Here is a 27,083-nt window from a genome sequence, read left to right as displayed (position 1 = left end):
TCATATTGATGATGTTGATGGATTGGAGTTGCGCAATACTCAGCAGCAGTGTGTTAGATTGACCAACTCAGAAATGCCGCTGTCTATCCAGTCAGGTCTGGTTCATTTAACGGATGGACAGGCCAATGATATTGTGAGGCTACTACACAATGTCCATGTCTCTTTAATGACGTTCCTACTCGCACAAACGTGTTGGAACATGACATTAATGTTGGAAATGCTACACCTATCAAGCAACACCCATATCGTATCAACGCTTCCAAGAGGAAGATAATGAGGGATGAGGTGAAATATTTGTTGGAGAATGACCTGGCTATGCCAAGTTCAAGCCCTTGGAATTCTCCTTGCATTCTGGTTCCTAAACCTGATGGTACGTCCAGGTTATGTACGGATTATCGAAAGGTAAATTCTGTCACAATGCCAGATTCGTACCCGTTACCCCGATTGGACGACTGTATCGACACTATTGGTGCTGCTAAGTATGTAACTAAGTTGGACCTCTTAAAAGGTTACTGGCATGTTCCGTTAACTTCACGTGCTTCTGAGATTTCTGCCTTTGTGACCCCAGACAACTTCCTACAGTACTCAGTCATGGCTTTTGGGATGCGAAATGCACCAGCCAATTTCCAACGACTGGTTAACTCCGTATTAGCCGGCGTTCCTAATTGTAGTGCATACCTTGATGACCTAGTGATTTATTCGTCTGAGTGGTCAGATCATGTTGACTCTCTAAGGGTAGTATGTGAACGGTTGGCAGCTGCTTCTCTAACCCTGAACTTGGCAAAGTGCGAGTTTGGGAAGGCTACTGTTACCTATCTCGGTAAAGAGGTTGGCCATGGACAGGTGCGCCCTGTTGATGCCAAGGTCTAGGCTATAACTGCATTCCCTGCACCTACCACCAGTCGAGAGCTACTCCGCTTTTTAGGGATGGTTGGCTACTACCGTAGCTTCTGTAAAAATTTCTCTGCGGTAGTTGCTCCATTGACTGATTTGCTTAGTCCGGCTAGATCATTTGTGTGGTCCCCTGGTTGTAAGAGAGCTTTTGAATCTGCGAAAGCACTCTTATGTAGTACCCCTGTACTTGCTGCTCTGGATTTTGAACAACTGTTCAAACTTGAGGTAGATGCTAGTGCCAGAGGTGCTGGTGCTGTTCTACTGCAGCAAGACAAGAGTGGAGTAGATCATCACGTTTGTTATTTTTCCCGTAAATTTAATAAATGTCAAACAAACTATGCGACAATAGAACAAGAACCTCTTGCTTTGTTGTTGGCTCTGCAATACTTTGAAGTATATATTGGTTCCAGTGCCCTACCAGTGATTGTATATACTGACCATAACCCCTTAGTTTTTCTCCACCGAATGTACAACCAGAACCAGCGCCTTATGGATCCGTAACACTGCTACAATACCTTTATTATTTCCCGCAAACCCTACCACCCCTCCTCCAATTGGAGTAACCTAATAAACAATAACACTTAGGCTTCTACCTTCAGTTTATACATATTATACACACTTTACAAACAATCCATTTTACAATGGTTATATTTTGTTTTTAGTCCTTCCTCTATTTCTGATGTCCATCCAGTTTGATTTCTATTTGTAACTATGCTATTTCACAATTTCAGAACCTATATACATTTTACAGACCGTGTATGTTTTACATTGGTTCTTGTTATTAGTCCCACCCTTCAGCTCCATTCAACCCCTCCCATCTATCTCTCAACATTATCCATTTTGGATTTCGATTTGCCATATATTTTTCAACTGTGCTGTGATGCTTCACAGAATTCCTGAACCTTTTATTTTTGGTGATTGTAGTGATGACCATCGTAGTTATTGGGGATTTCTCTTTTTAAAAGTTTATTGCCATAACACAATTACATGTCTTGAAGTGAATATTGTCGAAGGTCTGTCCTCTTATGATTATCAAAGTCAGTCAATGATTCTCTTGTACATTAACCTCACATCCCAAGACAACAACTCCCTGGGAGACTCTTGGACAATAGCTGTGTTACATTAAGGATGTGTTTTGTGACATTGCGTTGGAAAATATATAATTTGAAATTCAGCTACTACAATATACTACTATATATATATATATATATATATATATATATATATATATTTTAAAGAAAAATTGGTGTGAATTTTACCCCTTTTTCTCCCCAATTTCATGGTATCCAATTGTTTTTTAGTAGTTACTCGGGCGAGACGAAGGTTGAAAGTCATGCATCCTCCGATACACAACCCAACCCAACCACAGTGCGCATCCAACCTGGAAGCCAGCCGCACCAATGTGTCGGAGGAAACACCGTGCACCTGGCAACCTTGATTAGCGAGCACTGTGCCCGACCCGCCACAGGAGTCGTTGGTGCACAATGAGACAAGGATGGTAGCAAGATCTTATCTATTTTTGCTAACTTTCTATAAAAATGTATTGGAGTGAGATCATTTCTTTCTTTCGGGACATGTTTACCGAGTATGTCCCCATCCCATCAGACTATTTTATTGGTAAACTACATGGTAATGTAAAAGTTTTAGATCCAATAAGTATGATATTGTGCATTTATCATAATTTGGTTTTCATCCAGAGAGGTTAGCAAAAGTATCTAGATCCTCTATGAGGGTGTGGAGGGATTCAAATTTTGGTTTTAAAAGAGAACCTGACTCATCAGTGTACAATGACACCTTTGTTTTTAAACCACGGATTTCTAATCCCTTAATATTATTGTTGGATCAAATTTCAACTGCTAACTTTTTGATGGCAATAATAAATAGATATGCCGATAGTGGAAAACCTTGTTTTACTCCTCTAGATAGTTTTAAACTTTCTGAGATGTAGCCATTATTTACTATTTTACACCTAGGGTTACTAGGGTTACTATATATAACTTTAACCCGACTCTGGCAGCGCAGCGCCGGGCGACTCTGGCAGCGCAGCGCAGCGCCGGGCGACTCTGTCTGGCAGCGCAGCGCCGGGCGGGCGACTTTGGCAGCTCCAGACGACTCTGGCAGCGCAGCGCAGCGCCGGGCGGGCGACTTTGGCAGCTCCAGACGACTCTGGCAGCTGAGTGAAGGGCGACTCTGGCAGCGCCGGACTGGCGGGAGACTCTGGCAGGAGGAACTCTCTAACTACACATTCAGGAACTTCTCCTTCTTTCACTTGGATACCTGTAAGTGCCAGATTCTCTGTCATGGATTTAGTCAGTATGTCAAGTAAGGCTTCTCTCAGAACAATGTTCATTTAAGTTCATTAACTTCGGTTTCAATCTTATTGACTGAACCTTTAGCTTTTTTGTGTCTTTCTCCAATGTCGCAGCTTTTTCGTTACTCATCTTGAGGCTTGCCTTCAACTCTTTTATATCCTTACTGACTAGTTCAAGTATGCCCAGTTTGTCATTTATTGATTTTACCAGATCGGTTTCAACCTTTACCATTCCCAGTGGTGAAAAGATTAAATCGTCTGTGTCTGTAGAAGTCATGTTTTCGTTTTGAAATAGGTTCCAGTCTTACTCTCCGTCATGTTTGGGTGTTGCTTGTTTTCGTAATATTTGTCGATAAATTTCTCTAGTCTTATGATTTGTTTTGTGTTGTTATCCAGATTGAAAGTTATTACCCACCAGATTGTGTCGTGCTAATATTTAACTTACCGATATTGAATATTACGTTTTTATCTTGAGGTGGTCTACATAGCTGAGTTCAGTCCGCCATCTTGGTTTTCCACAAACTGTTGCCACAAAGTTGGAAGCACAGAATTGGAGCATAGAGGTTGGTGATGTTCTCTATTTGCGCCGTGATTGACTCAGTGTTCTGTCACTCATGGGGACACTACATCACCGCAAAATCTACCGGGAGAGCTCGAAAACTCAAGCCCCTTGGGTGATTCCATAGAGTTACATTAGAAGTGCTCATCCAAGAAGGCTCAAGGTCATTGGCCACAGATAAAATGACGTTAAATCACATATATACAGTAGCTTTGATTGGACTGATCATGTCAACATCATACTTTCAAAATCTTAGCTAGCAGTCATCATCATGAATCAAGTCGACAATCTACTGGCAAAGAGAAATTATGAAGAGAAATGATAGATAAAACGTATCGTGCTCATCAGCAATTGGACATAAACATTACACAAGTTGGAAATCGCAAATTCTACAATGAGTGGTTTGGAAGGAATCAGTGGCTAACTACAAGCATTGCAAAGCAATCACTAGCCTGCTATTCAGTGGAGTGGATGTGTGGTCCATGTCTGGGTTTAAGGGTCTCTTTTCCAAGCTTAAAATGATGAACATTCAACGTTGGCCATGCTGTCATTTCAACATGACTTCTGCCGCTTTCAAAGCAACTGGAAACTTGGAACTGGGAAATCTGACTTCAGAGAGACAACCAGGAACTCAAAAAACAGCTAACTGGAAAAATACATTTAGAACAGTCATCCAACTTGGAATTCCAAGTCCAACTCTGGCCTCTTTTTAGAGCTCCAACCTGAAGATGAATAACATCATGATTCATCCTTGTTTTTTTCCGAGTTCCCAGTTGTCTTGAAAGCAGCTTAAATCCAAAGAATGCCAGACTTTGATGACAAAGTTTGATGAGAACATTTGCCCAAGGAGGACTGGGCACAGCACAAGGTGAGTCCAAAAATGTCTTGTATGCTGCTGCACAAATAATGTAATATGCCAGGGAGATATGTATACTGTAGCTAACAAAGTAATAGTAAGTGGATGTTTTGTCATAAGCTGTTAGTAGCCCATGTGCCTCACCCTAATAATTTGTCCCCTTTTCCCCTCACAATTTAGCCTACTGTTCTGACTCGGTGGTGCACATGTAGCCTATAGCCTGTTTTGGAGAAATTTCATGGTCTAATATTGTAAGAGCTTTCATTGCTTATATGCCTCCTTTATTTATCCTAAGACTCTGACTTGGGGTACAGGAAGAATACTGTAAGAACGGCCCATGTTCTGAATTCTGTCGCTGTACATTTCAAAAGTGCTGAACAGATAGTTATATTGACTACGTTCGTCCTAGCTCTCTCATTAATGTCTTAAGAGGCAATCTGTAATTTCGATTATCTGCTCGTCGTCCCTTTATGCCATAGTTTGTACATCTCAATTGTCAGTAAAAAACTAAAAACTAACTCCTGTCCGGCACTGCCGGAGCCGCCCTCCTGTCCGGTGCCGCCGGAGTCTCCCTCCGATTCGGGGCCCACTGTAAGGGTCCCCAGTCCGGGGTCAGTGGCGAGGGTTGCCACTCCAGAGGCGGCACAGAAGTGGGCCAAGACTAAAGTGGAGTGATGTCTGCGTCCCGCACCAGAGCCGACACCACGGGGAAATGCCCACCCAGACCCTCCCCTATAGGTTCATGTTTCATGTTTTAGGTTCACCTTTGGGGAGGGGGGGTACTGTCATGTCCTGACCTTAGTTCCTTTTTTAGGTCTCTATGTTGGGTTGGTCAAGGCGTGAGTTGGGGTGGGCATTCTATGTTTTGTTCTGTTTTGTATTTATGTGTTTGGCCTGGTATGGTTCCAATCAGAGGCAGCTGTCATTCGTTGTCTCTGAGAACCATACTTAGGTAGCCTGTTCCCATCTGGTATTTGTGGGTAGTTGTTTCCTGTCTTGTGTTTTGTCACCTGATAGGTCTGTTTCAATTTTCGTAGTTTCACTTTGGTTATTTTGTATTCAATGTTCAGTTATGTTTCATTAAAATGGACACTTCCACGCTGCGTTTTGGTCCGATCTTTCCTACTCCTCATCAGAAGAAGAAGATCGTTACAGCAATACTGGGTGCATTGGCTAATTCATTGAAAACTTAGTCTTTGGCTTGCTTGTATATAGGGGGTACTACCTGTTTGCTGAAATGGGTGCAAGAGTGGAATTCGTCACGTGGCTCGAGCACTTTCATGAGGTGCTGAAACCCCCTATTCTCGACCACAACCCCCTATTCTCGACCACACATGGGTGCCTATTCACAGCTATAAACCAAAGACTGTAAAAAATGTAAACACAGCCTACCTATCGCTATTGTCATTTATTTTCAAGGGCTGCTTGAATGCAGAGAAGAGGTGATGTATAGTTGTTTCTTTACATTCAGTCTTGTTCCGGTATACTGGGAGTGATGTAAATGTGTCAACACATTTGAGGTATTGGCAGCTGCATAGGCTATTCTCATTGAGCGAAGCAACATACTGTTAAGAGTTTTATCCTCAACTCTCTGGCCATTGTGGTTGTACTGGGAAGCCAAAAAATTTATCAAACTAGAGCTTTAAACGATGATGGAGGACCCTCCAATTCTGGTTTATTGACTCCACCACTCACCATTGTACAGAACTAGTTCCCGGGTGAGCCTCACAAAAGGACCGTTTTAAAGGTGCCAATTAAGATAAAACATTTGATAACAACAAGCGCATAGGCTTTAGTTGTTTTTTAACAGAATAACCGGAGTTTTAAGCTTAAATTTATTTAAGAGGCATAGGGTAGGGCTGTGGCGGTCACGGAACTTTCAGCCGGTGATTGTCAAGCAAATAACAGCCGGTCTCACGGTAATTGACTGATATAGGTGTGCCGCTAGCGCCCGGCCTCGACAACATCCGGTGAAATTGCAGAGCGCAAAATTCAAATGACAGAAATCGTAATATTAAACATTCATGAACATACAAGTGTCATACATTTTAAAAGCTTAACTTCTTGTTAATCCAGCCGCTGTCAGATTTTAAAAAGGCTATACGGCGAAAGCACACCATGCGATTATCTGAGGACAGCGCCCCACCCACAAAAGCATTACATACATTTTCCAACCAAGCAGAGGCGTCACGAAAGTCAGAAAGAGAGAAAATAATTCACTTACCATTGAAGATCTTCATCTGGTTGCAATCACAAGGATCCCAGCTACATAACAAATTGTCTTTTTGTTCGATAAAGTCTTTCTTTATATCCCAAAAAAGTCAGTTTCATTGGCGCGCTAGTCTCAGTAATCCACCGGTTTCCCCTCATTCAAAATGCATACAAATGAATCCCGTAAATTACCAATAAACTTCTTCCAAAAATATCAAACAATGTTCCTAATCAATCCTCAGGTACCCTAATATGTAAATAAATGATCAAATTTAAGATGGAGTATACTGGAGACCATTACCGGAGATAAATAACAAAGTATGCGCACTCACCGGAGCACGCAACAAACACTACAGTCAAAATGGGAGTCACTTACTAAAACTACAAATTCTAGCTCATTTTTCAAAAAACAAGCCTGAAACTATCTAAAGACGGTTGACATCTAGTGGAAGCCCTAGGAATTGCAATCTGGAAGGTATTCCTTTTATATTCCCATTGACAGCCATAGTAATCAAGGGTGAGCTAGAAAAAATACATTTCTGGATGAATTGACTTTTTTGGGATATAAAGAAGGACTTTATCGAACAAAAAGACAATTTGTTATGTAGCTGGGATCCTTGTGATTGCAACCAGATGAAGATCTTCAATGGTAAGTGAATAACAAGTATCCTGTTCTAGACTCAATTTACAAACCAATGAAAACATGGGACACGTAGCTCTGAGTTCAGGACTGACATTCCACAGATTCTAAACAGCTGTTGAACTGAAAACCAACTATTTCCATTGAGAATTCCCTATTGATCATTATTCTAGTCCTCTCGTCCTATACATTGTGTATTTATCTTCCAAATATTCTTATAAGCTGATGGCAAAACATAAGTCACACAGTATTTCTGCCTCATACATCAATTCATGTTGTTACTCCTATGACCAGAGAAAATGAAATATTCCACGATATTAAAAAAGACAAGCCAAAAATAATAAAAACATACGTTTATTGCTGGTTGTAGCGTGAGTGGAAGTAGGGACAACACACATTTTATGGCTTATAAAACATAAGTGTTGACGGTGCTGAATAACAACTTAAACATGAACTTACTCATTAAAAAAAGTTGCTCTTTGCTGTATTTGTTGAGTCTCTCTCTAGTCATGGTTTTAATAGTTTTGAAATATCACATTATCAAAATATTTTTGAAATATCACATTATCAACTTTGCTGTGCGTTCAAGGAAATTGTGCAGACACTGATCTGAGCGATCTGATTGGCCAGTGGTAGGCCTAATAGGTGCACTTGATTTGTTCTCAGGACCTGCTGGATAGGCAGAGTTCTACCTTCAGACACATTAAATGGTTCAACATGGGAACACTTTACATTCCTGGCACTAGGGCTGCTGAATCAAGTCAAGATCGTGATCGACTGGTGGGTGAGCACTGGGTACTGGTTTGATTGAGCCCTGATTGGATGACAGGTTGTTTCTGGTCTGTAGAAGGGGGGTAGGATAATAGCTAGGGTCACACGTCTTTCCTATCCAATTGACCTGGCCATGAAAAACTCAGGTCCCTATACAGGAACACAGGAAGTTCTTACCATCATCACTGCTATCATCATTGACACTCAAAGTAGGGTTAACATGTTTTTGCTATCCAACTACTTAGGGTCTGCATTTTGCATAGCTAATTGTAGAGCTTGTGTTTGTACGTACGTAGGGTATAAATGAGGCTTTACGGGCCTTGTTTGGGGACCCAGGTAAAGTTCCAGCCTCCCTGGGTGTTCTTGCGGACAAAGGCCTGTCCCTGAGGAAAGCTGTGTGTCTTGAGTCTGACGCTGCTGGAAGGGTTTAGGGACACGCTGAAGGCCAGCTCTGTCTGGTTACGTGGGGTAGACAATGGGGTATTCATCACGTCACCCCCTATGGGATTGGAGAGGCTACGGCAGTGCAGGCTGGGAGTGTGGTGCAGCCCGGGACTGCTGTCTTGAGACAGGTTGGGTGAGGTGGCTGAGATGGGCCTGAATGACTGTATTGGATCAGGTGGTGAGAGAGTGTTGACCGATTGGGGCAGTGGGGGTTCATAAGGGGTGACGTGGAAATTGGGGAGGACTTCTATGCTAGGGCTGTATAGGCCAGACAGCACAGTTCCAGTGAAGTCAGAGCCTGAGTCTGTAGAGAGACTGTAGTCATTGTTGGTGTTAAAGCAGTAATCATTGGATAGTACTATACTGGCACCATTGCACAGGCCATCAGTATTTGAGTCATAGGCTGTATTTTTGTGATCGGTTGTTTGGCAGTAGTCACCAGAGGTGTCTGTGACAGAGCTGCATTTGGTGAGGGAGCTAATGGAGCAGTTGAAGCTGTATTCAGTGGATGATGTATCGATGGTGTCATCATCCTTCAGGCCCAAGGTCTGCAAGATCCACAGGTCCACAGAATCTGTACATGCTAGCTCCTCTTCGGGACAAAACTCCAGGGACAAGTTCCGGCAGGTCCGTTTCACCTGAGAACCAAGGAGCAGCTGACTGGCACTGAGGTTCTGGAATTCTCCAACACCATGCAGATTCTGGATTTCAGAATTCCGCTTCCGGTTCCTCCTCCCATCGCCACTCTGAGCAGAGAGAAGGCTCTATGGAAAAGGAGGAAGAAGCGAAAGAGGGAAAGAGACGGTTTGAGAGAAACTACACCTCTGTAAAGTGGGAATATGAAGTCAATGCACCATCATGTTGCAGGCAATATTCCCCCCAAAAATGTTGGGCACTGACCAAACTTCAAGTCTACAGAGCACAAACTTGAATGTTGTGAACACTGAGGCTGTACCTGCTTTAAGTTAATAGTGGCCTACCTACTAAAACAATGGAGAAAATGCATCCCGTAACATTTGAACATGGAAATAGCTGTTCTATAATTCAGCATACAGTAGCAGCCAATGTGTTGTGTTCAATGTAGGCCTACGTTCCATTAGACTTTTGAAAAAACATGCAAGGTTTCACATAAACCTGTTTATCCACTTGTCCTTCAGGTGAATGAAAATGTTGTGTTGTTTGATGCAAGAAACCACTTTACAAAATAAAATGCATTATTATTCCAGCCTCCCTGATGAACATACCATTATTTAAGAGAATCAGAAAAATTATGCTACCCTCTGACTATTGGCTACTAAGCTTATTGAAGCCTGTCTCAAAATACACCACTGTCCTTTTAAAAACAAAAAAAGCTCTTTACCTGACTTTTCAAAGAAGTCTAGAAATGTACGTTTTGTGCTCTTGTAGGAAGCAATCACTCCCCTATTGCTGACTACAAATTACCTATAACTGGGCTAATAACTCACAAACTAACAAAGGATTTTAACTAAATGTGCACACGTGGCTACATGCTACTCACTTTGATCTCAAAACAAGCGCATCCACTCAAGACCACTCATGCTTTAAACAGTCCAGTTCAAAGTAAATGGCACAGATCCATATATGGTAATGGTTTAATTGCATTTATAAACTTGGTGTGTCGAGCCCTGAATGCTGATTGGCTGACAGCCATGGTATATCAGACTGTATACCATGGGTATGACAAAACATGTATTTCTACTACTCTAATTATCTTGGTAACCACTATAAAATAGCAATATTTGCTCGGGAGTTTGTGGTATATTGCCAATATACCACGGCTAAGAGCTGTGTCTAGCATAAGAACCGTCCTTAGCTGTGGTATATTAACCATATACAACACCCCCTCGGGCCTTATTGCTTGATTGGTTATGCAGCACCGGTCTGTGTAGAGCATGTCAACATTAATATTGTGTTGATTTGATCACAATTGCCACAGTAAATGGAAACGTTGACAGTGTTAACTATCAAGACAAAATCTAGAAAGTTGAGTGAAGTTCAATCTCGTGTTCAAGCCTCTATCCATGGGCTGATACTGCATTTCTTCTACCCCGCAGTCCAAGGGGAGCGGCGTGGCAGTCTCGGGTCTGCTGCGCGCCAGGGGGGACACGCGCAGTTTAGAGTGAACATTGGTTGCAGGCTTTCCAAAGGGCAACCTTTTTTACTATGCTATTTTTAGAGATGAACCTTTTTTTTAAATTGTATTTCACCTTTATTTAACCAGGTAGGCAAGTTGAGAACAAGTTCTCATTTACAATTGCGACCTGGCCAGCATAAAGCAAAGCAGTTCGACACATACAACGACACAGAGTTACACATGGAGTAAAACAAACAGACAGTCGATAATACAGTCGATAATACAGTATAAACAAGTCTATAAACGATGTGAGCAAATGAGGTGAGATAAGGGAGGTAAAGGCAAAAAAAAGGCCATGGCGGCAAAATAAATACAATATAGCAAGTAAAACACTGGCATGGTAGATTTGCAATGGAAGAATGTGCAAAGTAGAAATAAAAATAATGGGGTGCAAAGGAGCAAAATAAATAAATTAAATACAGTAGGGAAAGATGTAGTTGTTTGGGCTAAATTATAGGTGGGCTATGTACAGGTGCATATATGGGGCTTTGGTGACAAAACGGATTGCACTGTGATAGACTGCATCCAATTTGTTGAGTAGGGTATTGGAGGCTATTTTGTAAATGACATCGCCAAAGTCGAGGATTGGCAGGATGGTCGGTTTTACAAGGGTATGTTTGGCAGCATGAGTGAAGGATGCTTTGTTGCGAAATAGGAAGCCAATTCTAGATTTAACTTTGGATTGGAGATGTTTGATGTGGGTCTGGAAGGAGAGTTTACAGTCTAACCAGACATCTAAGTATTTGTAGTTGTCCACGTATTCTAAGTCAGAGCCGTCCAGAGTAGTGATGTTGGACAGGCGGGTAGGTGCAGGTAGCGATCGGTTGAAGAGCATGCATTTAGTTTGACTTGTATTTAAGAGCAATTGGAGGCCACGGAAGGAGAGTTGTATGGCATTGAAGCTTGCCTGGAGGGTTGTTAACACAGTGTCCAAAGAAGGGCCAGAAGTATACAGAATGGTGTCGTCTGCGTAGAGGTGGATCAGAGACTCACCAGCAGCAAGAGCGACCTCATTGATGTATACAGAGAAGAGAGTCCAAGAATTGAACCCTGTGGCACCCCCATAGAGACTGCCAGAGGTCCGGACAGCAGACCCTCCGATTTGACACACTGAACTCTATCAGAGAAGTAGTTGGTGAACCAGGCGAGGCAATTATTTGAGAAACCAAGGCTGTCGAGTCTGCCGATGAGGATGTGGTGATTGACAGAGTGGAAAGCCTTGGCCAGATCAATGAATACGGCTGCACAGTAATGTTTCTTATTGAATGGCGGTTAAGATATCGTTTAGGACCTTGAGCGTGGCTGAGGTGCAACCATGACCAGCTCTGAAACCAGATTGCGTAGCAGAGAAGGTATGGTGAGATTCGAAATGGTCGGTAATCTGTTTGTTGACTTGGCTTTCGAAGACCTTAGAAAGGCATGGTAGGATAGATATAGGTCTGTAGCGGTTTGGGTCAAGAGTGTCCCCCCCTTTGAAGAGGGGGATGACCGCACCTGCTTTCCAATCTTTGGGAATCTCAGACGACACGAAAAAGAGGTTGAACAGGCTAGTAATAGGGGTGGCAACAATTTCGGCAGATAATTTTAGAAAGAAAGGGTCCAGATTGTCTAGCCCGGCTGATTTGTAGGTGTCCAGATTTTGCAGCTCTTTCAGAACATCAGCTGAACGGATTTGGAAGAAGGAGAAATGGGGAAGGCTTGGGCGAGTTGCTGTGGGGGGGTGCAGTGCTGTTGACCGGGGTAGGAGTAGCCAGGTGGAAAGCATGGCCAGCCGTAGAAAAATGCTTATTGAAATTCTCAATTATGGTGGATTTATCAGTGGTGACAGTGTTTCCTATCTTCAGTGCAGTGGGCAGCTGGGAGGAGGTGTTCTTATTCTCCATGGACTTTAGTGTCCCAGAACTTTTTTGAGTTAGTGTTGCAGGAAGCAAATTTCTGCTTGAAAAGGCTAGCCTTGGCTTTTCTAACTGCCTGTGTATAATGGTTTCTAGCTTCCCTGAACAGCTGCATATCACGGGGGCTGTTCGATGCTAATGCAGAACGCCATAGGATGTTTTTGTATTGGTTAAGGGCAGTCAGGTCTGGGGAGAACAAAGGGCTATATCTGTTCCTGGTTCTAAATTTCTTGAATGGGGCATGTTTATTTAAGATGGTTAGGAAGGCATTTAAAAAAAATATCCAGGCATCCTCTACTGACGGGATGAGATCAATATCCTTCCAGGATACCCCGGCCAGGTCAATTAGAAAGGCCTGCTCACTGAAGGGTTTCAGGGAGCGTTTTACAGTGATGAGTGGAGGTCGTTTGACCGCTGACCCATTACGGATGCAGGCAATGAGGCAGTGATCGCTGAGATCTTGGTTGAAGACAGCAGAGGTGTATTTAGAGGGCAAGTTGGTTAGGATGATATCTATGAGGGTGCCCGTGTTTAAGGCTTTGGAGAGGTTCCTGGTAGGTTCATTGATAATTTGTGTGAGATTGAGGGCATCAAGTTTAGATTGTAGGATGGCTGGGGTGTTAAGCATGTTCCAGTTTAGGTCGCCTCGCAGCACGAGCTCTGAAGATAGATGGAGGGCAATCAGTTCACATATGGTGTCCAGAGCACAGCTGGGGGCAGAGGGTGGTATATAGCAGGCAGGAACGGTGAGAGACTTGTTTTTAGGGAGGTGGATTTTTAAAAGTAGAAGTTCAAATTGTTTGGGTACAGACCTGGATAGTAGGACAGAACTCTGCAGGCTATCTTTGCAGTAGATTGCAACACCGCCCCCTTTGGCAGTTCTATCTTGTCTGAAAATGTTGTAATTTGGAATTAAAATTTCAGAATTTTTGGTGGTCTTCCTAAGCCAGGATTCAGACACAGCTAGAACATCCGGGTTGGCAGAGTGTGCTAAATCAGTGAATAGAACAAACTTAGGGAGGAGGCTTCTAATGTTAACATGCATGAAACCAAGGCTATTACGGTTACAGAAGTCGTCAAAAGAGAGCGACCTGGGGAATAGGAGTGGAGCAAGGCACTGCAGGGCCTGGATTCACCTCTACATCACCAGAGGAACAGAGGAGGAGTAGAATAAGGGTGTGGCTAAAAGCAATAAGAATTGGTCGTCTAGAACGTCTGGAACAGAGAGTAAAAGGAGGTTTCTGGGGGCGATAAAATAGCATCAAGGTATAATGTACAGACAAAGGTATGGTTGGATGTGAATACAGTGGAGGTAAACCTAGGTATTGAGTGATGAAGAGAGAGATATTGTCTCTAGAAACATAATTGAAACCAGGAGATGTCATTGCATGTGTGGGTGGTGGAACTAATAGTTTGAATGAGGTATAGTGAGCAGGACTAGAGGCTCTACAGTGAAATAAGCCAATAAACACTAACCAGAACAGCAATGGACAAGGCATATTGACATTAAGGAGAGGCATGCTTAGTCGAGTGATCAAAAGGGTCCGGTGAGTGGAGAGGTTGGTTGGGGGTCACGGCGATTTAGACAGCTAGCCAGGCCATCGGTAGCAAGCTAGCATAGGATGGAGGTCTGTTATTAGCCACCTCTTGCATTCCGTCAGTAGATTAGTGGGGTTCCGTGTGGTAGAGGGGATTCATCCAAATCACACAACAACAAAAAAACCTTTAGAGAAACAGATGAAATGAATCAACCAATTCATCCATGAAGTAATTACCTTAGTTTTTTCCTCCAAGGCTTTCACACATGAGGAGTTTAAGAATTCTTTTAGATTGTTATTTTCCTCTTGCAGTCTTGCCAGTTCCTCCTCTCTTTGTATCAATGTGTCTTGAAGCTTAGGAAAATTAAGGAAAAAGTAATAAATATCAACAGTACAAATTATATCTTCATTATTTTATTTATTCATTTGAATATATATATATATATAATATATAAATAATACACACACACACCCGTTCAAAAGTTTGGCGTCACTTTGAAATGTCCTTGTTTTTGAAAGAAAATCTATTTTTTTGTCCATTAAAACATAAAATTTATCAGAACTGCAGTGTAGACATTGTTAATGTTGTAATTAACTATTGTAGCTGGAAACGGCAGATTTTCAATGGAATATCTACATACAGAGGCTCATTATCAGCAACCATCACTCCTGTGTTCCAATGGCACATTGTGTTAGCTAATCCAAGTTCATAATTTTAAAAGGCTAATTAGTCATTATAAAACCCATTTGCAATTATGTTAGCACAGTTGAAAACAACTGGACTGGACTTCTTTAGACTAGTTGACTATCTGGAGCATCAGCATTTGTGGGTTTGATTACAGGCTCAAAATGGCCAGAAACAAAGAACTTTCTCCTGAAACTCGTCAGTCTATTCTTGTTCTGAGAAATGAAGGCTATTCTATGCGAGAAATTGCCAAGTACTGAAGATCTCGTACAACGCTGTGTACTACCCCCTTCACAGAACAGCTCAAACTGGCTCTAACCAGAATAGAAAGAGTGGGAGGCCCCGGTGCACAACTGAGCAAGAGGACAAGTACATTAGAGTGTCTAGTTTGAGAAACAGACACCTCGCAAGTCCTCAACTGGCAGCTTTATTAAATAGTACCCGCAAAACACATATCTGTTCACCAACACCGCATCTCACAAAAATCTCCAATTTGGACTCCAGACCAAAGGGCAAATTTCCACTTGTCCATTGCTCGTGTTTCTTGGCAAAAGCAAGTCTCCTCTTCTTATTGGTGTCCTTTAGTAGTGGTTTCTTTACAGCAATTCAACCATGAAGGCCTGATTCACGCAGTCTCCTCTGAACAGTTGATGTTGAGATGTGTCTATTACTTGAACTCTGTGAAGCATTTATTTGGGCTGCCATCTGAGGTGCAGTTAACTCTAATACACGTATCCTCTGCAGCAGCAGTAACTCTGGGTCTTCCTGTCCTGTGGCAGTCCTCATGAGAGCCAGTTTCATCATAGAGCTTGATGTTGCAACTGCACTTGAAGAAACTTTCAAAGTACTTCAAATTTGCCGTATTGACTGACCTTCATGTCTTAAAGTAATGATGGCATTTCTCTTTGCTTATTTGAGCTGTTCTTGCCATGATATGGACTTGGCTTTTTACCAAATAGGGCTATCTTCTGAATACCACCCCTACCTTGTCATAACACAACTGATTGGCTCAAGCGCATTAAGAAAAGAAATTCCACAAAATAACTTTTAACAAGGCACACCTGTTAATTGTAATGCATTCCAGGTGACTACCTCACGAAGCTGGTTGAGAGAATTCCAAGAGTGTGCAAATCTGTCATCAAGGCAAAGGGTGGCTACTTTGAAAAATTGCAAATATTAAAATTTGTTTTGTAAACACTTTTTTGGTTACTACATAAATCCATGTGTTATTTCATAGTTTTGAGGATTCACTATTATTCTACAATGTAGAAAATAGTAAAAACCAAGAAAACCCCTGGAATGAGTAGGTGTGTCCAAACTTTTGACAAGTACCGTAAGTATTCAGACACTTTGCTATGAGACTCAAAATTGAGATCAGGTGCATCCTGTTTCCATTTATCATCCTTGAGATGTTTCTACAACTTGATTGGAGTCCACGGTCTCAGGATGCTTTACTGTTGGCATGAAACAGGACTGATGGTAGTGCTCACCTTGTCTTCTCCGGACAAGCTTTTTTCCGGATGCCACAAACAATCGGAAAGGGGATTCACCAGAGAAAATGATTTTACCCCAGTCCTCAGCAGTTCAATCCCTGTACCTTTTGCAGAATATCAGTCTGTCCTTGATGTTTTTCTTGGAGAGAAGTGACTTCTTTGCTGCCCTTCTTGACACCAGGCCATCCTCCAAAAGTCTTCGCCTCACTTTGCGTGCCGATGCACTCACACCTGCCTGCTGCTATTCCTGAACAAGCTCTGTACTGGTGGTGCCCCGATCCCGCAGCCAAATCAACTTTAGGAAACGGTCCTGGCACTTGCTGGACTTTCTTGGGTGCTCTGAAGCCTTCTTCACAACAATTGAACCTCTCTTCTTGAAGTTCTTGATGACCCAATAAATGGTTGATTTAGGTGCAATCTTACTGGCAGCAATATCCTTGCCTGTGAAGCCCTTTTTGTGCAAAGCAATGATGACGGCACGTGTTTCCTTGCAGGTAACCATGGTTGACAGAGGAAGAACAATGATTCCAAGCACCACCCTCCTTTTGAAGCTTCCAGTCTGTTATTGAAACTCAAGCAGCATATGACTGAGTGATCTCCAGTCTTGTCCTCAACAATCACACCTGTGTTAACGAGAGAATCCGTGACATGATGTCAGCTAGTCCTTTTGTGGCAGGGCTTAAATGCAGTGGACATGTTTTGGGGAGTATTCAGTTAATTTGCATGGCAAAGAGGGACTTTGCAATTAATTTGATCACTCTTCATAGCATTCTGGAGTATATGCAAATTGCCATCATACAAAATGAGGCAGCAAACTTTGTGAAAATTTATATTTGTGTCATTCTCAAAACTTTTGGCCGCAACTGTAGACCTGGCCGCCTGGCCAAACTGAACAATCGGGGAAGAAGGGCCTTGGTCAGGGAGGTGACAAAGAACCGGATGGTCACTCTGACCGAGCTCCAAAGTTCCTCTAAGGGAGATGGGAGAACCTTCCAGAAGGACAACCATCACCAATCAGGCCTTTATGGTAGAGTGGCCAGACGGAAGCCACTACTCAGTAAAAGTCACATGACAGCCTGCTTGTATTTTGCAAAAAGGCACCTAAAGGTCTCTCAGACCATGAGAAACAAAATGCTCTGGTCTAATTAAACCATGCTTGAACTCTTTGGCCTGAATGACTAGTGTCACATCTGGAGGAAAACTGGCACCATCCCTACGGTGAAGCATGGTGGTGGCAGCATCATGCTGTGGGGATGTTCTTCAGCGGCAAGGACTGGGAGACTATTCAGGATTGAGGGCAAGATGAATTGAGCAAAGCGCAGAGAGATAGATCCTTGATGAAAACCTGCTCCAGAGAACCTTTCAACAGGACAACGACCCTAAATACACAGCCAAGACAACGCAGGAGTGGCTTTGGGACAAGACTCTGAATGTCCTTGAATGGCCCAGCCAGAGGCCGGACTTGAACATCTCTGGAGAGTCCTGAAAATAGCTATGCAGCAACGCTCCCCATTCAACCTGACAGAGCTTGAGAGGATCTGCAGAGAATAATGGGAGAAACTCCCCAAATACAGGTGTACCAAGCTTGTAGCGTCATACCCAAGAAGACTCAAGGCTGTAATAACTGCCAAAGGTGCTTAAACAAAGTATTGAGTAAAGGGTCTGAATACGTATGAAAAACTGAAAAACTGTTTTTGCTTTGTCATTATGGGGTATTGTATGTAAATGGTATGTAAATTGATGAGGAAAAAAATATAAATTTATTCAATTTTAGAATAACGTAACAAAATGTTGAAAAAGTCAAGGGGTCTGAATACTTTCCGAATGCACTATAAAAGGGTTAAGTGCCTGGTAAGGGGCTTGAACGCCTTGAAAAGACCCAACGGCAGGTAGCACATGAGATTCTGATGAAAGAACCCCTACATTTTCTTGTGTGTAAATACCTGCTTGTTTCTCTGCAAATGTGGCGACAGGTAGTCATTCCAGTTGGGGTCAGGTGGAGAGGTCCCACAGTCCAAGCGGGAGAGGAGTTCTAGGTGGGAGAGGAGACAGAGACATGACCCTAAACATCAAAAATATAATACCAATAATACTATTCAAGGACTAAACTCAACCGCATGATGTACATTACATCCATGGAGTTGAGTGGAGACTAGAGTTTGTGGAGTTAACCTCCAACTACTTAGAATCGCTGTGTGTCCTCTGTAGCTGCATGCCTTTCTGTTAGCTGAAATCCATACTTTTTAATAAAACGTTAATCAAATACAACTACTGATGCTGTTGCTCTAAATGGCAACTAAGTGTGAATGCGCATGTGCCAATTGAATCTCAACGAGCAAACGGTCGGTTGTTGTATTGATTAACGATTTACTAAAAAGTATGGATTTCAGCAAAGAAAGAAACTCACTCAGCTGCAGTGAACCAACATAGGTACACGGTAAGGGTTTAAGAATCTACCATTTAAAAGTGTCGATTGCAAAGCGACTCGAAATAGTCAGAGATTCACTTCACAAACTTTAGTCTCGACTCAATTCCGTGGATGTGATGCACATCAGCAAGAGATATAGGCCTACATGAGTAAATAGCGTGGACAGTATAAAGAAAAGAAAGAAAGGAAACAGTCAGAAGACTTAGGACAGGACGTTCGATCAATCATATTCTGTGACATCCAAATGCGGATAATTCCAGTGATAAACGTGCCAGCCCAACGGAGTCTCACGCTGAACATAACATATCGCTGCTAAGTAAAAATGTATTTCAAACAACTTACCCCGCTGTGTGGACTCCTGCTGGCAGGCTGTGTTGTCCGGGGAACCAGCAGCCCAAAAGGAGGCCATAGTCACCGTGGAAACATCAACACTGTCTGCTAACGTTGGGGCGGGGTAAGGGCAGTCGTAGAGTTGGCCCCCTACGAAGCTCAGATCTTGGCAAGTCTGGGCAGTGCGCTGTAAAACAAATAGGCACGAGGGATAGCTCATCAATAAAGTCATAGCTTATCAATTAAAGGCCTTAAAGTAGATAGCCTAATGTAGACCATATTTGTTCAGTCGAACTATCAAACATTTTATATTGGAAGTATATCATTGTATATTATAACATGTTCATGATCATCAATTGCGCCGACAGAGATGGCCGCCTCGCTTCGCGTTCCTAGGAAACTATGCAGTTTTTTTTAATGTGTTATTTCTTACATTAGTACCTCAGGTCATCTTAGGTTTCATTACATACAGCCGAGAAGAACTACTGTATATAAGATCAGTGTCAACTCACCATCAGTACGACCAAGAATATGTTTATCGCGACGCGGATCCTGTGTTCTGCCTTACAAACAGGACAACGGAATGGATCGCATGCAGCGACCCCAAAAAACGACTCCGAAAAAGAGGGAAACATAGCGGTCTTCTGGTTAGACTACGGAGACGGGCACATCGTGCCCCACTTCCTAGCATTCTTCTTGCCAATGTCCAGTCTCTTGACAACAAGGTTGATGAAATTCGAGCAAGGGTAGCATTCCAGAGGGACATCAGAGACTGTAACGTTCTGTGCTTCACGGAAACATGGCTCACTGGAGAGACGCTATCCGATGCGGTGCAGCCAACGGGTTTCTCCACGCATCGCGCCGACAGAAACAAACACCTTTCTGGTAAGAAGAGGGGTGGGGGTGTATGCCTTATGGCTAACGAGGCATGGTGCGATGAAAGAAACATACAGGAACTCAAATCCTTCTGTTCACCTGATTTAGAATTCCTCACAATCAAATATAGACCGCATTACCTACCAAGAGAATTCTCTTCGATTATAATCACAGCCGTATATATCCCCCCCAAGCAGACACATCGATGGCTCTGAACGAACTTTATTTAACTCTTTGCAAACTGGAAACCATTTATCCGGAGGCTGCATTCATCGTTGTTGGGGATTTTAACAAGGCTAATCTGAAAACAAGACTCCCTAAATTTTATCAGCATATCGATTGCGCAACCAGGGGCGGAAAAACCTTGGATCACTGTTACTCTAACTTCCGCGACGCATATAAGGCCCTGCCCCGCCCCCTTTCGGAAAAGCTGACCACAACTCCATTTTGCTGATACCTGCCTACAGACAAAAGCTAAAAAAGAAGCTCCCACGCTGAGGTCTGTCCAACGCTGGTCCGACCAAGCTGACTCCACACTCCAAGACTGCTTCCATCACGTGGACTGGGACATGTTTCGTATTGCGTCAAATAACAACATTGACGAATACGCTGATTCGGTGTGCGAGTTCATTAGAACGTGCGTTGAAGATGTCGTTCCCATAGCAACGATTAAAACATTCCCTAACCAGAAACCTTGGATTGATGGCAGCATTCGTGTGAAACTGAAAGCACGAACCACTGCTTTCAATCAGGGCAAGGTGTCTGGCAACATGACTGAATACAAACAATGCAGCTATTCCTTCCGTAAGGCTATCAAACAAGCTAAGCGTCAGTACAGAGACAAAGTAGAATCCCAATTCAACGGCTCAGACACAAGAGGCATGTGGCAGGGTTTACAGTCAATCACGGACTACAGGAAGAAATCCAGCCCAGTCACGGACCAGGATGTCTTGCTCCCAGGCAGACTAAATAACTTTTTTGCCCGCTTTGAGGGCAATACAGTGCCACTGACACTGCCTGCAACGGAAAAATGCGGTCTCTCCTTCACTGCAGCCGAGGTGAGTAAAACATTTAAACGTGTTAACCCTCGCAAGGCTGCAGGCCCAGACGGCATCCCCAGCCGCGCCCTCAGAGCATGCGCAGACCAGCTGGCTGGTGTGTTTACGGACATATTCAATCAATCCCTATACCAGTCTGCTGTTCCCACATGCTTCAAGAGGGCCACCATCATTCCTGTTCCCAAGAAAGCTAAGGTAACTGAGCTAAACGACTACCGCCCCGTAGCACTCACTTCCGTCATCATGAAGTGCTTTGAGAGACTAGTCAAGGACCATATCACCTCCACCCTACCTGACTCCCTAGACCCACTCCAATTTGCTTACCGCTCAAATAGGTCCACAGACGATGCAATCTCAACCACACTGCACACTGCCCTAACCCATCTGGATAAGAGGAATACCTATGTGAGAATGCTGTTCATCGACTACAGCTCGGCATTCAACACCATAGTACCCTCCAAGCTCGTCATCAAGCTCGAGACCCTGGGTCTCAACCCCGCCCTGTGCAACTGGGTACTGGACTTCCTGACGGGCCGCCCCCAGGTGGTGAGGGTAGGTAACAACATCTCCTCCCCGCTGATCCTCAACACTGGGGCCCCACAAGGGTGCGTTCTGAGCCCTCTCCTGTACTCCCTGTTCACCCACGACTGCGTGGCCACGCACGCCTCCAACTCAATCATCAAGTTTGCGGACGACACAACAGTGGTAGGCTTGATTACCAACAACGACGAGACGGCCTACAGGGAGGAGGTGAGGGCCCTCGGAGTGTGGTGTCAGGAAAATAACCTCACACTCAACGTCAACAAAACTAAGGAGATGATTGTGGACTTCAGGAAACAGCAGAGGGAACACCCCCTATCCACATCGATGGAACAGTAGTGGAGAGAGTAGCAAGTTTTAAGTTCCTCAGCATACACATCACAGACAAACTGAATTGGTCCACTCACACAGACAGCATCGTGAAGAAGGCGCAGCAGCGCCTCTTCAACCTCAGGAGGCTGAAGAAATTCGGCTTGTCACCAAAAGCACTCACAAACTTCTACAGAGGCACAATCGAGAGCATCCTGGCGGGCTGTATCACCGCCTGGTACGGCAACTGCTCCGCCCTCAACCGTAAGGCTCTCCAGAGGGTAGTGAGGTCTGCACAACGCATCATCGGGGGCAAACTACCTGCCCTCCAGGACACCTACACCACCCGATGTTACAGGAAGGCCATAAAGATCATCAAGGACATCTACCACCCGAGCCACTGCCTGTTCACCCCGCTATCATCCAGAAGGCGAGGTCAGTATAGGTGCATCAAAGCTGGGACCGAGAGACTGAAAAACAGCTTCTATCTCAAGGCCATCAGACTGTTAAACAGCCACCACTAACATTGAGTGGCTGCTGCCTACACACTGACACAACTCCAGCCACTTTAATAATGGGAATTGATGGGAAATGTTGTAAATATATCACTAGCCACTTTAAACAATGCTACCTTATATAATGTTACTTACCCTACATTATTCATCTCATATGCATACCTATATACTGTACTCTATATCATCGACTGCATCCTTATGTAATACATGTATCACTAGCCACTTTAACTATGCCACTTTGTTTACATATTCATCTCACATGTGTATACTGTACTCGATACCATCTACTGTATCTTGCCTATGCTGCTCTGTACCATCACTCACTCATATATCCTTATGTACAAATTCTTTATCCCCTTACACTGTGTATAAGACAGTAGATTAGGAATTGTTAGTTAGATTACTTGTTGGTTATTACTGCATTGTCGGAACTAGAAGCACAAGCATTTCGCTACACTCGCATTAACATCTGCTAACCATGTGTATGTGACAAATAAAATTTGATTTGATTTGATTGATCACCTAATGCAGATAGATGTAATGAATTGTGATCTGTCTGTCTCTCTTGTATGGAACTATCACAAATGGGCTTCAAGGAACCTTAGATGCAACATCCTTATTTCATGTGAATTCCAGTTAGATCGAATAAATTCAACAACCAGATGTGTTTAAAATATAACTAAACAAGTAGATTGCTTCAAGCTATCTGCAATTTCCCATGTTGTAATATGAAATGCGTAGAAGGTTCCTCGACAGTTGTAGCGATCAGCATAATCTACCTGTTTCGTCCGATTTATCCAAACTGTGCAGATTCCTGATCCCTTGGCACGTTCACAAAATCTCAGCACTTCAGTCAACAGTGTAGGCCACGCTATGTTTTATACAACTTTGAATCCAACTTAAATACAGTGCATTCGGAAAGTTATGTTACAGCCTTATTCTAAAATATATATTTTTTTAATTCTCTCCTCATCAATCTACAGACAATACCCCATAATAACAACAAAGTAAAAACAGGTTTTTAGAATTTTTTTATTTTTATATATATAAGTCCCACAGTTGACAGTGCTTGTCAGAGCAAAAAAAATAAATATATATATATATATAGATTCCAAGAACACAGGATGAGATGTTACTATCCTTTGTGCAAGCACTTCCAAGAGTTAATGAACAGTGAGCGTGGTGAAATTTGGGGAGCGCGTCATCAGTAGTGTACCTTTGGTTCCTAGGGTGTTTCGGCCTTTCACACTATACACCCTCCCCAAAGGCGGCCAGCGACAGGGTGATCAACCTACGCTTGCATCCCATTCCCAATTAGTCATAGGAGTTGCCTTGTTGTTAATAGCCAACATCCCATGGGACTATGCATGGCAGGGGCGTCCTCCTCCCTGAGTCAAGCATTGTTGACCTCATACCTCCTGGCCCTCTCACTTTGGGGCCCAGCTGGGGTCTTTCCTCTTCATCCAGAGCCACTGACTGCTGCCTTCTGCCGCCTCTGATACAGCTTTTTTTTGCTGAACGCTGGCTCTGGCCCTTAATTCCCAGATCTCTAAGCAGTCTGGTTGTAGATGTTGCCACAAAACCTCTGCAGCCCACCTCCACTGGTCGGACTTCTGTGTTCCAGCCATGATGCCGTGCTTTGGCAGCTAGATCAGCATTGCGCAGATGTTTTCGCTCATAAGCCTCATCTACTGAGTTTTCCCAGGGTACTGTGAGCTCAATGATGAAGACCTTATTGAGTGAACGGGACCAGAGCACCATGTCAGGTCTTAGGGTGGTGGTTGCGATCTCCGGAGGAAACACAAGTTGCCGGCCAATGTCAGCTAGCATTTTCCAGTCGCGGGCCAAGCGCAGCTGGTCTCGCTCTAATGGTGTAGAGCCGCTCTTCGGTGGTTTAGCCCCTTCGCGGACAAAGTTTGTCCGTAAGGAGTGTGATGCTGCTGTGGGTGGTAGGGAGTTGGTGGCAGCTCGCGTGTCCTCCAGGGCGGACGCAAGGTTTTTAAGGACTTGGTTGTGACGCCAAGTGTAGCATCCTTGGGTGAGGCTTGTTTTACACCCTGTGAGAATGTGCCTGAGGTTGGCTGGCATGGAACAGAGGGCACAGTCCGGATCTTCACCATACCATTGGTGAAGATTAACTGGTGTTGGAAGGACGTCATATGTTGCTCTGATTGAAAAGCTCAACCGCCTCGCTTCCATGGCCCACAGATCCTTCCAGCTGATCTTCCTCTTCTCCACACTGTCCCATCGAGTCCACTGTCCCTGTTTGGCAAGAGAGACTGCCTTGGCCCACCTTGCAGCCTCCTCCTGATGGCGTACTTCCTGCACTACCATCTTCCGCCGCTCTGGTGCAGTGGCCTTACTCCAAGCAGCACGGCTAGTTAGCCCAAGGCCTCCTCTCCCTTGCTGAACATGGCCCACAATGTCAGCATGTCTGAGGGCTGCTGTTGCCTCCTGGACTGCTTTTCCTGGCCTCCATTTGCGCCCAGTTGCCAAGGTCGGCGCGTTGTTGCTCACCACTGGGTCTCGAGATTCATTCAGTGTCATCTGGAGCCTGGTTTTTGCACACTTGAATTCCTCTGTTAGACTGGTGAGGGGCAGCTTGAGGACAGGATCTCCATAGAGGCCTATGGTGGTAAGGCATCGTGTAACTCTGAGCCACTTCTTTAAGTAGCCTGTGACTCCTCTTTCCATCTTCTCCACTGTTGAGATTGGAACCTCATACAGTGCTAAGGGCCACAACACCCAGGGTAGGAGACCAAACTGCAGACACCAGGCCTTTAACTTTCCAGGTAGCTGGGTGTTGTCGATGGACTGTAGGCTACTACTGATGTCTTTGCGCAGCTGTTGCACCTGGTCTTTGTCCTTCAGGCTTGCATCATACCACCTTCCTGTCAGGACCCGGTTACGAACCTGGGTCTCCGGAGTGAGAAACAGTCACTTAACCAACTGAGCCACGAATAGTCAGCAGAACCCAGAAGATGAGGCAGACACAGCAGTACTTAAGACGGTGTATTTAATAAAGTAAAAAGGAGAAGTCCTTCAATACAAAAATGGCAAATCCAAAAGGTGGTAGGAATAGCACAAAAAAGCCTCAAGAGATACTCAAAAACAAAAACAGAATTCCACAAGAGCATCCACCGGAATCGACAAGAATACACAGAACACTAGGGCTGGGTGCTAACATACAAACACAGAGCACAGAACTGAGGGAAACTAAGGGTTTAAATACAATCAGGAAAAACGAGGCACAGGTGCAAACAATAATGGGGAACAAGGGAAAAAACACAAGGTCAAAAAGCACAATGGGGGCATCTAGTGACCAAAACCCGGAACAACCCTGGCCAAATCCTGACAGAATCCCCCCCTAGGAACGGCTCCTGACGTTCCTACCAGCTCTCTCAGGGTGGAGGGCCCTGAACTGACGAATGAGGTCAGGGTCCAGGATGTCTTTGGCAGGAACCCAGGAGTGCTCCTCGGGACCGTAGCCTTCCCAGTCCACCAGATACTGCCAGGACCGCTGCACCCGGCGGGATTCCAGTATCCGATGGACGGTATAAGCCGGCTGGCCTCCAATGACACAAGGCGGAGGGGGAGGTCTGTCTGCCGGGACAAGGGGAGAAAAAACAACAGGTTTTAACAATGAAATGTGAAATGTGGGATTAATCTTAAGGGATCTGGGTAAGTGTAGGCGATAAGAAACTGGGTTAACTCTCCTGGCAACCTTGAAGGGACCGATGTATTTTTGGGACAGCTTGCGAGACTCCACCCATAGAGGTAAGTCTCTTGTGGAGAGCCAGACTCTCTGGCCGGGGCGCAGGGTAGGCCCGGGACGGCGACGTCTGTTGGCTTGTTGTTAGTACCTCTGTGAGGAACGCATAAGATTAAGACGGGTCTTCCTCCACATAAGCCGACAGCGTCTGACGAACTTCAAGGCTGAAGGCACTCTGACTTCTGCCTCCTGGTCCGGGAACAATGGAGGAGCATAGCCAAACTGACACTCGTGCAGGGACATACCAGTGGAGGAGGAGCGCAAGGTGTTGTGCGCGTATTCGGCCCAAACAATAAAGGATGACCATGTGGACGGGTTGTCACGAGTCATACGTCGGAGGGTGGTTTCCAGTTCTTGGTTCATCCTCTCTGTTTGGCCGTTGGACTCCGGATGGTACCCTGAAGATAGACTGGCAGAAGCCCCCATGAGTTGGCAGAAGGCCTTCCAAAACCTTGAGGCGAACTGGGGACCTCTGTCAGAAACCATATCTTGAGGAATGCCGAAGACTCGGAACACATGATTAATTACCAACTCAGCCGTTTCCTTGGCAGAAGGTAACTTAGTCAGAGGGACGAACCTGGCCGCCTTTGAAAACCTGTCGATTATGACTAGGATAGTAGTATTGCCATGGGATGGAGGAAGTCCAGTAATAAAGTCCAATGAGATATGGGACCAGGGTCTGTGGGGAACAGGTAAAGGGTGAAGGAGTCCTTGAGGGCGGAGGTGAGAAGATTTGCCCTGGCAGCACACGGGACAGGCATTGACGAAAGTGGCAACGTCTTCTCTTATGGTAGGCCACCAGA

At 44.2% G+C, this 27,083-nt stretch overlaps 1 protein-coding gene across 1 annotated transcript; it reads right to left on the bottom strand.

The window, feature by feature from the left end:
* Positions 1-8,553: 8,553 nt before the first annotated feature.
* LOC135545054 (geminin coiled-coil domain-containing protein 1-like) lies at positions 8,554-25,202 on the bottom strand. Its single transcript, XM_064972707.1, has 5 exons — positions 24,828-25,202; positions 19,223-19,397; positions 18,396-18,484; positions 14,512-14,628; positions 8,554-9,450 (listed from the first exon to the last, which is right to left on the bottom strand). The coding sequence occupies exons 1-5, from the start codon at positions 25,200-25,202 to the stop codon at positions 8,554-8,556; spliced, it is 1,653 nt and encodes a 550-aa protein (XP_064828779.1).
* Between the last annotated feature and the right edge of the window lie 1,881 nt (positions 25,203-27,083).

This window comes from Oncorhynchus masou, chromosome 9 (assembly GCF_036934945.1).
Source record: "Oncorhynchus masou masou isolate Uvic2021 chromosome 9, UVic_Omas_1.1, whole genome shotgun sequence".
Classification (NCBI taxonomy): Eukaryota; Metazoa; Chordata; class Actinopteri; order Salmoniformes; family Salmonidae; genus Oncorhynchus; species Oncorhynchus masou.
The sequence above is the reverse complement of the archived record's forward strand: the minus strand, read 5'-3'. Positions and strand labels throughout refer to the sequence as shown.